The 15,780-nt window shown below is 54.3% G+C and overlaps 1 protein-coding gene across 1 annotated transcript in view; it reads right to left on the bottom strand.

Annotated features, from left to right (window-relative positions):
- The window catches only part of OPCML (opioid binding protein/cell adhesion molecule like), a 301,280-nt gene extending 286,091 nt beyond the window's left edge, over positions 1-15,189 (bottom strand). Inside the window, exons 1-2 of the mRNA XM_069788148.1 lie at positions 15,022-15,189; positions 14,669-14,859 (exon numbers count right to left, since the gene is read on the bottom strand). Coding sequence (XP_069644249.1) covers positions 14,669-14,729 — 61 coding nt within the window. The 5' untranslated portion in view covers positions 14,730-14,859; positions 15,022-15,189. The remainder of the gene's footprint in view (positions 1-14,668; positions 14,860-15,021) is intronic.
- Positions 15,190-15,780: the final 591 nt, after the last annotated feature.

The following is a 15,780-nucleotide window of genomic DNA, read 5'->3' as shown; positions in this document are numbered from 1 at the left end:
GCTTCCTGTCCTAAAGAGCTGCGGGATTCACTGGGAGGAGAGTGCAGATGGCCTTGGCTCTGACCTCACGCTCGGCTCTGCAGGGAAATCCTTCGTTTGGATTTCCCTGATGAGCATCAAGGTAAGAGAGGTCAGTGTCCGGCCCCAGAGAGATAAAAAATAGTTTAGAGATGACCCAACTCCACACCGGGATCTCTTGTTGAACACTTCTACCTGTGGTTAGCAAAGGATGAATTGCTGGGTGCTTACCTACCCCTCTGAAAAGAGGAGAAATGGGGTTTTAAGAGAATAATGCTTCATAATACTAGGCGTGCTGTTGGATAAGAAAAAGACAAGGCAGAAGCCAGGAGCTGGTAAAAGCTACAGCTTGTAATTTCATTGCACCTTCTCTACTCAATAAATGGGTTTCAGTCAGAGCATCTCTTCCATCCAACCCAAAAAGGACCTGAAGGGTAAGTTGATTGCATTGATTGTGCATGCATTTTTCCCGGCAGGGAAAGCAGCCCAGTCCCTTGCTGCTCCCATCCAAAGTACTCCACTTACTTATTACGGGAATATCGCCAGAGACTCCAGGGCCAGGGAGCGGGACGCTACGGAGAATTCATTGCTCTCTGAGTGCTAGGAACATTAAGGGAAGGCAGAGCAGGGGGGTATGGCAGCGGCTCAGCTCAGCCTTTTCCCCATCACAGCCACTGGCAGCCTATCACTCCTGCTACAGGTTTCGACAGCCCCGTGGGATCATTCTCACATGGCTGTCTTTAACCCTTATGGGAACGGCACATAGGAGCTTGCCTGCAGGGAGGGCCCCACAGATCTGTTGCGACAAGCTGCCCTCATACAGCTCCTGCCCACCACCCAGCCAATGCTCAGCCCTGCCACCCCTCACACCTTACATGTGCATCCTCTTCTTCCTCCCCAAGCAAGAAACCCCCTCTCCATCCTACCTAGTTCCCTACACCCAGCTGTGACAACGCTTGGGCGTCCAGTCCCTGAGCCAAAACATCTCCTCCACTGCTCCCAGGCTCCCTGCTGCTGCAGAGTCTCCTGGTACCCATGCCCATCCCCAAAACCCTGCCCCTCCTCCCCGAGGGGTCAGGGAAGAGCGTAAATCGCTGTGGGAAGCAGTGCCAGACTTGGTACGAAACACAAACCCATCTCACTAAGGTCAGCACTGCCACAGGGATGCGCCGGTTGGACGGCACCGCTGCCATCACCTAGCCTAAACCAGCCACAGCGCGGGGCCGGCTGCAGAAACGATGGGTCTGAGCCCAAATTCGTCACCAAGCCCCAAAACTGGAGCAAAAGGCCGAGCGCAAGGTCTGCGTCCAGCTGTCACATCCTTCGCCTTCAGCCACCCGGTCGCGTCCCCCCCCACCTAGGCATGGCACACGTGGCCAGGAGGTGGGATATCCCAGAACAGTGCCAGCCTCCCCGCTCCGCTGTCGTCTCCAGAGGCAGCAATGACAGGCAGGAGACAGGGCAGGTTGGCAGCCTCACAACAGCACTGCCCGGGCCTGGGGAGACAGGGTCGGGGTACCTGGCTTTGCTAATTAACCCCCGAGGAAATCACCTGCCGACACGGCAGCGCGCTCCTTTAAGCGAGCCGCCTCCACCTCTCCCCGCAAGAGGCTGAGCTGTGCCTTGCCGTAGTGTCTTCGAAGGAGAAGGCTATCAGCTCAAAACAGCCGAGACCTTTAGCTCAAATCCATTAATCCTCTTTATTAAACCCGGGTCACCTCTGAGTCCTGGCAAATTAACCAAGCATCTCCCCACTGCAAGTACATCAAGAGGAAACGTGCTGTACAGCGCCTGTAATTTTCATGGACCAGGGCTCCAGGGTCAGAGGGCTTCCCGGGCTCCATTCTCTGCCTTTGTCAATTTAAAAGGGAACATCGGCTTGCTCTTGTATAAATTACGGGAGAGGCAGAGCGGGGGCCCGGGGCAGTCGCAGAGCGCTCTGCCAGCTACAGCCATGCCAGTGGCTCCTTCTCCTGCCCGAGGATGGGAGCAGGGGACAGCAAGGCCACAAGCAGCAAGTCCCCCAGGGGGAAAAAATGGGGTTGGGGACATCCTCCAAGCACACCCTCCAAACAGCTGAGCAGCCGGGGTACCGCGCTTGGCATCGTCCGAGGCTACCTTGGCCACGTGCCTTCTCGCTGCTTCTAATAAATGGCACGTCCCCGGTGCCAACCCAGCTGGGGAGCGAGAGAAAGAGAGACTGGAAGGGCTTTGCTCCAGCTCAGAAGTGGGTGGAAAATTGTTCCCTTGTTGCCTGAAATTTCACCATTTGAAACATCTCCCCCTTTCTGCGCTCTCCTGTTGGAGCCACTCTACTCTGAATACTCACCAAGCCAGCACCAAAGCGAGAGCGGCTCTATTTCTGAAGAGCCAAGGACATTTAGCTGGGCTGGGGAAGACCTGGGGCCAAATCCCTTATAAACACTAATTATACACCCAGTAGAAGAGCTCCAAAAGAGAAAGCCAGCCCAGCTTGGCCTGGGGAAGAAAGACTCTGTGTGGGCTGAGGGATAAGGGCAGAGCATGGACTGGAGGTCACAGCACTCCCTTCCTAGGATGGCTCTCCTCCTGCTCCTGGAAACAGCATCCTCAAGACAAGCAAACTTTCCAGAGCCAAGCAAAGAGTGCTTCTACGTGCTGTGAGTGAAGAAATAGGCATTTTTCAAGCAGGGGAAAAAAAAAAAGTGGGAAAATTGCCAAGCGGCTCTGTAAGAGCTATAAGCATCACATCTACTTCCCTAAGACAACTCCACACCCGGGCAGCTCCCAGCCCACTCCCCAGCCATAGTTCTACCACAGGGCTATAAATCCACCGACTCTAGCTGAAGTTGCTCTGGTTTTACACCAACTTAAGCCAGCAGAGACCAAGCTGGGGAACCGTGATCCAAACACCAGGATGTTCAGCCTTAACTCAGTCCAATGGCACTGGGGTTTCTCCACCTGGGTTTGAGTTACAAGTAGGATTAACGCGTGGCATCTTAAATCTCCTGGCCATCAGCTCGTATCACAGCTTTAGTTTTTTATTAAAAACATCATTTCTTGCTGTATTTAATCACCGCAAGGTCATTTCAGTGACAGTTGTCAGCAGCCTAGCCAAGGAACCAGAGGAGCAGAGCCCTGTCCTGCTGGCCAGATAAAAGGAGGAGATGCTGGGTTTCATTTCCTTGTTTTCAATTGAGAGGTGCCCACCTCGGTGTGCAGATTAAGGTGTGGGTGGGCCCATGTCAGCCCCCCATGGCTTGAGATGGGAAGCTGCCGTTCACTCTGCTCATCAGGAGCCCTGAGGAGAGAAATTGCATAGTTCTCCCCACGGCCCTCTGCCCACCTCGAACCAATTTCTGCTCCTTTTAATTCAATTCAGCTCCTCCTGACCTTGGCTGGCTGGAGTTGCAGAGTTTCTCTCAACAGATAGCACCAATTACAGAGGTGTGAAAATGGAAGCCTTTCAATTCGGAGAACAAACCCAAGAAACTGGGACTTTATTGAACTGAGAAACAGGGGGTGGGAAAGGGGGAGCAGACGGGGGCACGGGCTCAGAAATATTGCCTGTGCTCACTCTAGAAATCAAATGCTTTGGCTGTTCCCTCCGTGGAGGAAGGCGAAGGCTTCGCCTGGGAAGCGGGGCTGCCCCGGGGCTGGGACGGCGAACGCCGCAAGAGGTGCGGGTTCAGATGCTTGGAGCTGATGGCACCTGGGGACCAGGGATGCAAAAGCCATCCGCTGCATCCCTGGCATCACGCCTCACTCGTTAGCAGCTGCAAACCAGCGCTTTCGCACGCGTTCCCCAAGGGGCTGATTTCAGACCCCCGAAATCAGATCTGACAGATCTGACAGAAACTGAGTTTGCTTCCCCACAGCGGATCCGGGCTGGATTCAATCTGCAGCATCTGCAGCCTGATCCGTACCGTTAGGCACAGGGGCACCTCCATCCACACCACCTCTTTCCGCCGCTTTTTGTCCGCCCACGAAGCTCTTGCCAGCCAAGGACTGCTGGGACAAGCCTCTGGAAACCCACACCCCGAGCGCCAGCACGAGCCCAGTTAGATCTGGGTAGGAGGGCTCTGGCAGGATCGCTTAACTGAATGCCTCGGCAGAGAGATCAACGCACAGGCAGTCTCTATAAAAACTGCGTTCCTACTGCACAGTACGCCCTGTGATGATCAGAGAGTCCCCAGACAAAAGCAGGCGATATTCAGTTCACGGGAAGGAGGCAGAGACGAGCACCTCCCGAGGCTGAGCTCACTCAAGCTCTTTGCCCAACATGCCCCGATGCTGAAAAAAAAAAAAAAATAAATAAAGCAAGAAGTCCTAGATGCCTGGGATAGAAAATGGGGTTACTCTCACGCAAAGCAGCACCACCGGGTATGGTCCCCCATCATCTCTGGATACTTCCAGGTATTTCATGGGCTGGAAGGATGCAGAAAAGCCTTCCCCAGACCTGAAAACTCCCTGCCCCAGTCCTGTCTCCAGCCAACTGCTCAGACCATCTCTATCAGCACAACGCCCACGTACCAACCAAGCCCAGGGTCTCCCTTCGATCCAGATGTAACCTTTTCCCAGTGAGGACAACCTCAGGTCGCAAAGCTCTGCCTTCCAGGCCAACATAAAAAGAGCAAAGAGGTCCGCCCCACCTGAATTTTGGGCAACCACCCGGCTAGCTGGTGCACCTGAGCAGGCTCAGCATCCCCTTTTGGAGGCATCCTCCCAAGCCTTAGAGTTGGAGGGCCACCAAAATGAAGCAGTGGCTCGTTCGGGCCTCTCTCTCAAGAGCTGCCACGACTCAGCAGGTCTCTCAACAGCTCGGAGGCACGTGGTTTTAAAGCCAGTGCACGGCACCTCCCGTATCTCCAGCCAAGCTGCGACCGCAGCTCCCCCCAACGCCTGCCCATAAATCCTCCAACCTGGTAAACAGTCGAATTACGGCTCCCCGCCATTGCTTAGCTGCTTTTGACACTAATTGCTCTGCGGAGTGTGTGCAACTGGCAACACCTTATTAAAAGTGAAATATATTATACTGTCCACTTATTGCTACTTTATAAAGATAAAGTATCCCGAGGATACAGAAAGGCTGGCAAAGGCATCGACTCTCAGCCTCAGAGCGGCCGGCAGATGCTGCAGCGCACAAAGCAGACACAGGGCAGGCATCGCCGGGACAAATGCGCGCTCTCCGTTAAATTGCAAAGAGCATTTCCATTTGGAGCCCAAGGGTTGAGTGAAGAGCATGCTTGAGAATGTCTTCTCTCTTCACCTCCTGGTTTCAACGGGGAGCGCATCACTCAGACCTTGGGGGAAGCCAGGCAGAGATGAGACGCGAAAGGGTCGGGGGATGAAGCACGCACTGCCGTCCCACCAACTTCGAGAGGAGCAGAGGGTGCCTCTCGGCTCACAAAGCCAGACTAAGTCTCTTGTTAATCGTGAATTCGCATTTGCCCGCCTCCAGACATTGCTGCCTCTCCTGCCGGTGACACCAACCAGGGCATCGGTTGCTCTGACATAAGTGCAAGCCCAAGAGCCCCATAATGCTCCAGCTCCGTGTCAGCCCCGCACAGGGATTTTAGGACCCAATGTATTGATCTCACAGTCCTTCTCCTGTGTTTCTCAAAGGAAGAAGCTGAAACCCACTGTTTCACAACAAGGAAAAACGTGCAGAAACCTCCACTTCAGATTTGGAGCTACAGCGAGGACATGTCTTTTAACACGTGTCTCTGCACATGCCTCGGGCAAGTCATTCTCCCTCTTTATTCCTCGGCTTCCCTGTCTGCAATAACAGGGACAACGAAATTTCTCTTCACCGTGAAGTGTTTTAAGATCTACTGGAAACAACCACTACACAAGAGCGAGACCTGACACCACCGAGTTTCAGTAATAAATGTTTTGATCCAGTCAGGCCTCAGGCTTCGTCTCACCAGGTAATTTGGGGATAATTTTTGTTTTTATTTTGAATTGATAGGCTATTTCTGCTTGGGAACACGACAGGCAGCAGAAAAGAGGAGGAAGGCAGACACGGGGGATGCCATCAAAGGCACCTCTGCAGCCTGCAGAAGTGCCCACAAAGAGATGGTGTGTGGGGAGGGCACAGAAAACTACCTGTGTGGGGGGAAAAAAAAATCAGCTTCTGGTGACTCATTTTCAGTATAATGGAAGTATTCCTCATATACATCACAAAAGTCATTACATCTGCATCCCTCCTGTACTGTGCAGAGTACAGATGCTATTATTTATCACTTATTGGTCATTTCCCATGTGGCAGAGACAACAGACCCACCGCCCATCAGTCCCCAGGACCAGGGGACACAGAAATACGGCCCGCATCACGCTTTGATTCCTGAAGGAAATGGCATGTCCTAAGCAACAGATTTGAAATATCCAGACTCTTTGGTTCAACAAGTTCAAATCCAAGGAGGATCAATACCTTCTCACTCCTGAGGTATCAGCAGGTAATTGGGTATCATGCAGTGATGAGCAACCTAGTTTGCTCAGAAGCTGCAAACTTTAATCTTTATCCATTCCTGGTACACAGAATGGAGAGGGAGGAACAGATCAAAGGAGAACAGATCAAATTCAGCTGCCTTTGGACTCAGATTGCAGAAAAAAGGACTCATTCTTAAGCAAAACGGCTCAGGCTTCTAAGGTTCAGCATCTTGAGAGGACTCAAGTACGACACAATGCAGAGAAGTTGCCATCTCTCCAGTGCAGCCACCTGCGATCCCAGTGCCGCCTCTCCCTTGGGTTTTAGGCTGCTCCTGCCACCCCAACTTTGCACCAGAGCCTTCTCCAGTTTCACGCTGTGGCATTTGAACGCCTCGACCTCTGCAAACGCCTACGTCCTCTTTTGGCTTATGGACCTCCTACCCCGGCCCCCTCCCCAGCGTCCCGCTTCCAAGCCCACAACGCCCACGGCATTTCAGCAAAGGGGCTCACGAGTGCCCGTGCCGCTTTGTCCCACGGCACCAGCCCCGCCGCCAGCTCCGGTGAGGGCGAGGAGATGCTGGTCCACGCTTTGCAAGCTGGAAGGTCCCACCTGGCTATAGGAGGTTGCCACCTTCAGCCACGGAAAGCAGAGGTGGCAAGGTAGACGGATGGGCAGAGAGAGACAGAAAAGCGCCACGGGCAGCAGAACAACCTGTTTGACAGATTTCCCTGCCGATCAAAGCTAACTTTACTTAGAGGATTTGACATCTGATTAATTACGTCGCGCTGGCTCGCCTCAAAAGGTTGCGTTTTCGGCAGCCCTCGCCTTTCAACCTCGCAGCGTTTGGTGGCCCAGCCTGCTCCCCCGGTGCCAGCAGAGGAGGGGACGGCGGGAGGGTGGCTTTGCCAAACGTCCTGGCCCATCCCTGGGAGGCAGGAGATAAGGAGGGCGAGGGACGGCCGGGGACAGAGCCCCTTTGTCTGCGATGCCTTTTGTCACGGGTAGATAGGAGGCGGCTGCCTCGCACTGACATTTCGGTGACCAAATTAAAATGCACCGCCGTAGAGACTAAATGTCATTAGCCTCATTAGAAGTGATCACATTAAAATAAACAACAACAACAAAAAAAAAAATTAAGTGGAAATTAGCCAACGCCATTAAATAAAATAAATAAACGGGCAGATCCGGCAGGGACCATGCGGCTGATGCCAATGGCCATCATCTAGATGCCAAGACAGGTCCGGCCACGATGTGGCCCCAAATGTAGCTGCCTGTTTGGGATAAGTCTATGGGGTCCTTCGGGATTCGTTTCCAGGCAGTTTCAGGATGCTCTGCGCAGGCTGGCTTTAAGGACTTCGATGCCCGTGTCCCCTGGGGCTGGTGCTGCAGGCAGCCCTCTGCCAGGACCTCTGCCAGCAGCTGCACCGTGAAGGATGCACCCCGTGTTGCGCTGCTCTAACAGGGACAGAGGTGGTTTTTTAGCAGCATCCAGGTTTCTCTCCGATGCTTCCCGTTCGATTACTGGACAACACCAACCGCATTTCTGTTATGTGCTGCGACAGGACTGCCGCGCAAGGTGGAAGGCTTGGTGAAAGAAGTGCTGGTTTGTCCTTGTAAAGAGAGGAATTTTTCCTCTAACCCCTCTTGCTATGCAAACGCCATTTCCTTTGGGGTGGGAGAAGTCATCAGAAGGCCCTTGCAAGATCTTGCTTATGACAGAGCAGATTTGAAAGCCCAGAGATCTCCTTCCCCCTCCTTCCCTTCTGTCAAAAATTATAATCATCATTTTCCAGCTTGCTGAACAATCAAAGTGTGGCCTATATTCGCTGGAGCTCCTTCCACACGCCACATGCATAGCAACAAGTCCAGGAAACAAAAGCCAGAAGTAAACAGTTGGGCGAGAGGAGGCGATGGGCTGGCAGGTGGACAGCAGAGGAAGGCTGCTCAGAGAGAGCTTGCGGGGTGCTGGCAGCCTGGCTGCGCCCCAGTCTCACCAGTTCGGAGCTGCTCTGAGGGCCCAAAGCCCCACGTGAAGACCTCTTCTTCCATGCTCTGCAAGGAGCATGGGAAGAAACGTGCCTGGGCGATTTGGTTAGCAGAAATGGCAATGGTCCTGCTGTACCAGAAGGAAACCCAAGCCCTCCTGCTGCAGGTTTAGCTGGTCCTCATGCGGCTGACAAGCCACAAGGAGCTCGCTATAGGGTGAGCCACGAAGGACAAAGTCACATCAAGCACAGGTAAGCCTAGCTGCCCCCCTGGGAAGCTTGTATCTTCTGCATAAAACCCCACCAGTGCACCAGCTCTGGTCAACACAACGGACCCCCCTCACCCTGTGATTTTGCTGTCCAGACAGCCTGAGCCGATGAGGTCCAGTCCCAGCATCTCATCCTGAAGCACGGAGCTCACAGGGAGGTTTGCCACGCTACCCCTTCCCCGTGGTTTGCAGCCCGCTTCAGTCTCCAGAGCTGTCAATCCAGCACTTTTCACTAGCGCTGAATTCACAGAAAAGTAAATCTAAAAATAACTCTTCTTTTTCCCCCTTCCTTGCCTCATCTCACACGTGTTCTGTGTGCACATGACTCTGCCGCACAGGCAACAGGGCCAACTTCTCCAAAGCAGCTCCTCCCAAGGAGGCTGGTCTCAACACCGATGCACCGACAGGTCTCTGCAGCTACCTGAGCCTTGGTGCCCAAGGCTGACGTGTCTATCTGGGAAACTCAGCCCGTGGAGACAGATCCAGGACACGAGATCTGTGAGAGGCACCAAGTCCCCTTTCCAGAAATCCCCTGAAACCCCAGTCACCGCTTGCTGCTACCATGCAACCGCTCCCTGCTTTCAGGTGATCTTGAAGAGACACCTCCTCTGCAAAACACTCTTCCCTGGCCCTGCCAGGAGAAGCCCACCACCTCCACGCAACTCCAACCAATGCCCCAAACCACTGCCTTTCACCACCCCACGCTCTCTGAGCCTCAGCCGGGACTAGAGGTAGAGCCCACCAGCTCCAAGGTCCCGCTCGGCCAGACCCCGCAACACCTGGGCTCGTGCTACCATCAGTTCACAAGGGCAGTGCATCCCCTGCCATTCCCACCTCTCTAGACCTCGCAAGCCACCTTGCTTGGTCACCCTTAGAGGGTGACAATACAGTCCCAGAGCTTTTGAGAAGCAGGCAGGAAAGTGTTTCTCTCCTCTAAGCGTGAAACGAAGAGGAGTTCCCTGGAAAAACCCACCCACTGAGCAGCAAGTGTCAAAGCCACCTCTGTATGTGCTGTTGCCGCATTGGTAATTATAAGTACCATGCCTTCATTAAGGAAAGGGAGAGATGACTGGGAGGCAAGGAGATTTGCAGCAGAGCTGTTATTATTTTTAAGTTTAAACAAAAAGGAGAAGTGTGACAGCTGAGATCATTCCCCATCCTGCACATGCCAGCAGCCGAGAGCATTTCGGGGGATGCTCAGGCCAGAAGGTAAGAAGGGACAGGGACCAGTGTCTGGCTTTACCTAACTGGGGAGGGGAAAAGGATAGGGCTGCAAAGCCCAGGCTGACCACAGGGTCATGAAGGGTGTTACAGAAAAAAAACCCACAAGTTCTCCTCTGTCCCTGCCTGACTGCAGCAAAAGGATCCTCCTGGGTACCCTGCTCCCTCCACAAATGTGCCGGGGTTCTTCGCAGCACCCCGGCAGCCTCCTTCTACACTCCTCGCCCAGCAACTCTGGTTTCTAACCGAGCAGAGCACAAACTTCGAATTCCATATTCAAGTGTAAAATATGAACACGGCTGTTTATGCAGCTCAAAATTCACCATAACCAAATATTCAAGCCTTTGGGGAAGATTTTCAAAGGCACCGGTTAAGGCACCCAGCTCCCATCGGCTCCTTTGAAACGTTTCTCCTTTTTCAGTTTTTCACAGGGATTCGCACCAGCAAAAGCTCCTCCACCCAGCCATCTGCAACTAGTGAATGCACAAAGGAGACGCTGTCAAAGAGAAGCTGCTGGAAACGCAAAGCAAGGTTCACCACTTTGGGGCATCCTGGAAGGCAGCTGCTGGAGCCACCGGTCCAGAAACCTGCAGCCCCCAGAGCAAATTGTTCTGAAAACTTGTGCCGCGGGGCTTTGCACGGAGCAAAAGCTGCGTGTGCCCGTTCTCCCATCACGCTCCCTCCCCACGTCATCTGGAAATGAGAGCAAGCGCTGCTCCTCCCCAGCAGAAACAAAAACGTCCTCTAAGAGGCCAATGCCAGCTTTCTCCCGCTCCCAGGAGCCAGGGGATGGGGGAATCGACCTCTGGCAGGGAAACTACAGCCCAAGCCTCAGGCAGAGGAAGACCAGGCAGTGTTTTTGGGCTGACACCCACCAGTGGAGGCTCCCCATCCTGCTGGGACCTCTTCCCCAGCATCTCTGGCTGATGGAGGATTGATGGCTGCAGTGCCTTATCCACTACTACCCCCAGCCTTTGAGAGAGCACAGAAAATCCCTTTAAGTCCCTCTTGCTCATATTGAAATGACACTAAAGCGGAACTAATGTGCTCCAGGTACTTATTCTTAGGCTTAGTCGCAGGAATCAGCAGCCCGCCGCCAGTCTGCCATCCCCCGCTGGAAAGAGGTGATGGCAGTGGGAAAAGCATGCTCCTGTAGCAGGGGCTCCATACTAGGAAGGGATGGGAAGGTGTTTTTAACTCCTGCAATGTCCGTTTCTCAACTTTAGACAGCATTTAAAACCACCACCAAAGCCATGCTGCCCAAGCGAGGATGAGGCAGGAGAGGCAAGGGATTGAACAACCAGAGTCTCCGAGGGGACACAGAAAGCAGGTCCCTGGTGCAAGGGGTGACGGCAGAGCACTGGGGGACTCTCCAGGCTCTGCAAGCTTTATCTTGACCGCGATGCCCAGGACCAGTGAAAAACAGGATCGTCTGTCTCACCCCACGCTGCCAGATTTCTGACCTCTGAAAGGAATGACAAGTCATTTCGCCAAGCCAGCAAAGGCAGCAATATAAATGTCTGAAGAAGCTGATGTGCATTGATTTTTGCCACCTGTAGAGCCACGATGTCATACCGTAACTGCAGATTAGCCAAATATACTCCCCCCTGCCCCAGATTCATTCTCCAGTGTATCACAGCCCACCTCGGTACATCTCAAAACAACAGCACCCAAAATGCCCAGCAGTTCAAAGCATTTGCCAATAGCTTGACAATTAAATTACCCACGCCACCTCCCCATCCTGCAGTGTTGGGCTCATTAAAAATTCTCAGCATCCTTCCCATCAGAAAGAGCCCACCTCAGAGAGCAACTGATGTCCAGGAACCCGCCTCCCTCAAGGCACCAGATGACAACAGCATTAAGCCTTCGAAATTATTTTGGATGGAAACTTGTCTTACAGAGAAATAAAAAGCTGCAGAGTAAGACGCTATCTATGACCAGAGGGGTCAGGGTTTCATTATTGCATTAACCTTTCATGTCTTTAGATTCCACAAGAGTAAATTGGTAACAAGACAACATGAGCCCCAATGGGTAAAATGCATCTTTCCTAACAAAAGTCAGGGGGAAGGGGAAGAACAGAGGTGGGAGCAGGAGAAAGAGGAAAAAACTGGCAAATAAGCTATTACAGCTAATAATAACTTTGCAATGCTATTTTCTGCAGGAGCCTTCAAATTGTGATGTTTCCCTTCACTCTAATTACACCTTCTAAAAGCAGGTTCCCTTCTCACTTTAACCACCCCGTGCGAAACTCCCGCAGGATTTGGATAAAAATGGAGAGGGAAAGAGTTCACACTTCACGAACAGCCTCTGCATATCCCAGGGGAGTGTCACCTGCATAAAACACATGGGATTACGCTTGCAAATAATAAACAGCCCCCAAAAAACCCGCTCTGGGAAAGGTGCGGGCTCCAAGGGTCGGCAAGGACCTCTCGATTTCCCTCTGCGCCAGCTGCCATCCAGGGAGACTTGGCCAACATGACTTGCATTACAGCCCACGGCAGCGAAACCACAACTGAAATCAGTGCCGCAGCCAGGTTGAGCAGGGAGGGAAAACATCCAACCTCTGCAAGCCATGCAAAAATAAGAAGGCGAGGAAACGTTCCAGTCCCGTGCTCCAAGGCAGAAAGCGGTCGGTATGGGGGCAGGAGGGCAAAGTACCAAGCAGCCAGGCCAGTGCACTGGAATATTTCCCTTCCTCTAATGCACGCAGCAGGTTTTGGCTTCATGGATTAACGGCTGAGCCCAGCTGGGCAAAGTCCTGGGCTGGTTTGGCTCAGGGGACATTCAAAGCCAAAGCAGGTATTACTGCTTAATAGAATAAGAAGGGAAAGCTACAACCGCGTAAGCGCGGACCAAGAAACCTCTCCCAAGTTACTGGGGGCTTAAACGCACAGGCCTTTTCCTCTCCCAGCACACAGAGATGTCAGAGCTAGCCCGGGCCTTGGCCCAAACAGCCACGTCCCGAGGAAGCTGCAGCAGGGCACCAGCAAACCGCAAATGCTTCGTGCCAGGTCTCTGCCAGCTCCTGCAGCTTAAGGACACCTTGGTGACAGCCCATCAAGCGTCACACGTCCTCTTGTTCGACGTGCGCTGCTGCCTTGCATCCATTTCTTTGCCATTTCGACCCGGAGGAACCTCGTCTAACAAGAGGGTGAAAGAGCCAACGCTCTACTTGGCACAGCGTCGGTGAGGCAAGCTGCCCCCACGCCAGGCGTGCCTGCCTTATCTTGCTCGAGATAATATTTTCAATAAAAACCCCCTTGATTTGGCAAAGTCGGGCAGCTCATGTGACCGCGTCACCCTTCTCGTGCTCACGTGCTAAACTATGGGGGCACCATTTTGGTTTAAGGCATTGCTGAGGAGCTGGAGGCATCGCTGTCAGAGGTCCTCCACCAGCGCTCCTCAACCAGCCACCGCGCACCCCAGGGGGGACGGCGCTGGCCCCCCCAGGGCTAACGCACATCACGTCCCCCTGCAATCCCACGGAGCATCGGTGGTACCCGGCCCCGTTCCAGGGGCTCTCCTATCTGCTGACTGCTCGGGCTGCAGCGCGGCACCGCTCCGCCACGGGACCCCGGGATGGGGACGGTCCCACGGCACGAGCCTCCCCAAGCAAGTTTTAGCCCGAGTCCCCTCGCGTTCATCACAGCTGTGGAAAGAGCTAGTTTCCAGCTGTGACACAACTAACCTCTCCCCCACCAGCCTCATCCTCTTCCCACACATGCCAGCCCTGCACAGCAAAGCGCTGTAACTAAACCATGGAAAAGCTGCTGAAATTATAGCCGTGCCTCTTCCCTGCCCTCCCGAGTCCAACATAATTCTCGCTGACGGTCATGAAAAACACATGTTGGGTTAAGACCGGATCTCAGCCTCGACACCCAGTCCCCATCTGCTTGCACAGGGACCGTAATCTTTTCAGCTGCTCCAAGTGCACACATCATTGTCAAAAAAAAATGCCGGCGACTTTGCCCCCCCGGCGTGCAGCTCTGCTGTCCGCCCCCATCGCTCCCTCCCCACGGATGCGGCGCAGGGCTGCGCTCGCTGCCCCGCCACGACCCACCCTCCGAGCATCCGCACGGAGCCAGCGCTGGATCCAAACCTGCCGTCTCCCCCCTCATCCTCCCCCGGCAAGCCATAGGGGACGAGGCCAACCCACGTTTCGGGAGCCACCTGCCCGGCTCGTGGAGGTTGCAGCACCTTCGCCACAGCCCGACGCGGTTCCCCCCCCCCCACCGAGTGCCCAGATCGGGGGGTTCGTTTTCACTTTGCAAAAGGGAGCGAGGGGCAGGCACCCGAGTTTGCCCGGCAGGAATCAGGGAAACAGGGATGAGGGGGAGCATGGGGAATAGCGTGGCAGCTCGGGAGAGAGGAAAGGCACAGGAGGTGCCCAACTTTGAAGGGGAAAAAGCTCCGTGACCCCATCATTTACAGCCAGAGGTTGCCCGAGGGGACGGACTCTGACCAACCCTGGGGGGCTGCCGTCAATCCCAGCCAGCTCTCACCGCAGGTGCCAGCGCCGCTCGGGTGGGTGCCCGGGGGGGTCCAGCCCTGCCGCGGGGGACAGGCACGGCTGTTTGAACCCCACTCGCCGGGAGCGCTTGGCAATTCCCTGCTGCAGAGCAACTCCCTGTCTGCCTGCATGTGTGCGTTCGTGCGCAATGTGCATGAAGTCCGGGTCCCCCGCACGCACACACTGCTCGGCTTTCCCACCCTGCGAGCCGATAACCCTCCCATCACCTGGAGAAAAAGCTTTTTTGCGCTACCTGGGATGAAGAGCAGGGCAGTTGTGGCCGTGAAGACGATCCAGCAGGCAGGATGGTACATCTTGGAGCTGCGGTAGACTAGCGGCTGATTTGCTTGCTGCTTGCTGCTGCTGCCGCTGCTTTCGTCTGCGTTGAATTCTGAGCAGGTTTAAATCCAATGTTTGCAGAGGGAGGGAGACTGAGTTAGTGAGCTAGAGAGAGAGAGAGAGAGAGAGAGAGACAGGAGGAGGCAGTCAGTGTCTCTGATTTTTCTCCTTGCACACGCACGCACACACACGCACACACACACGCACACAACTAGCAGAAGGAGCACCAGGCTCAGTGCGTGCACCGGGGAAAGCAAGACCTCCTACCAGGCACCCATTGGTTCAAGATGCTGACTGACACACGCACACTTGCTCTTCTGCGGGTCTCACTCTGCAACCAGGGAGTTAAATGCAGGCATCGACCTCCTGAGCATCCCTCCCAGCACCGGCTGGCAGCGGTACCCGGGATGGAGGGAGCAGCCCGGCACAGGGACGGACACAGTCCCACCGACTCCTCGTGCACCACCCTGGGCTTCAGCCCCTTGGCTCACCCCTGCCCCTCTGCGGGCTCTCCTCCCCTCCCCAGGAAGCCGGTGGCAGCTCTGCCTACTGCCAAGAGAGGCGAAGCAGCGAGCGATCCAAGCTTTTTAGCATGAGTGGGTGTTTTTTCGCACAAAATCTCTGAAACCGAGAAGCATCTTCTCTGTGCATCCCAACCAGAGCCTTATTTTTTCCCTTCAGCGGGCTCACAAGCCCAGAGTACCTGCTCCTGCAGACCCCCTACCCAATACCATCCTGTTCCCACTGAGGCCAAGGAGTGTTTCCTCAGGCTCTCTAATGCAATCTTCTCCTTCCAGGCTGCCACGGTTTCCCCCTGATCCCTGCTTTCCCCTATATTCCCCTTGGCCCGTTCCCACACCCTTGCCAAGCCCCGAGCATCCCCAGCGCAGGGCATCGGACCCGGCTTTCCGCCTCTCTACCGGCTGCCCCTGCCACATCCCCCCTCCCAAAGCCACCCCTAGATCAAAGCATTTGCCAGCTAGGGCTTGAGTTTGCTGCATTGCCAAAAAAAAGTTGCAAAGGTAA

The sequence above is a fragment of the Haliaeetus albicilla genome, chromosome 7, assembly GCF_947461875.1.
Source record: "Haliaeetus albicilla chromosome 7, bHalAlb1.1, whole genome shotgun sequence".
Classification (NCBI taxonomy): domain Eukaryota; kingdom Metazoa; phylum Chordata; class Aves; order Accipitriformes; family Accipitridae; genus Haliaeetus; species Haliaeetus albicilla.
This window is presented reverse-complemented; position numbering and strand designations above follow the sequence as displayed.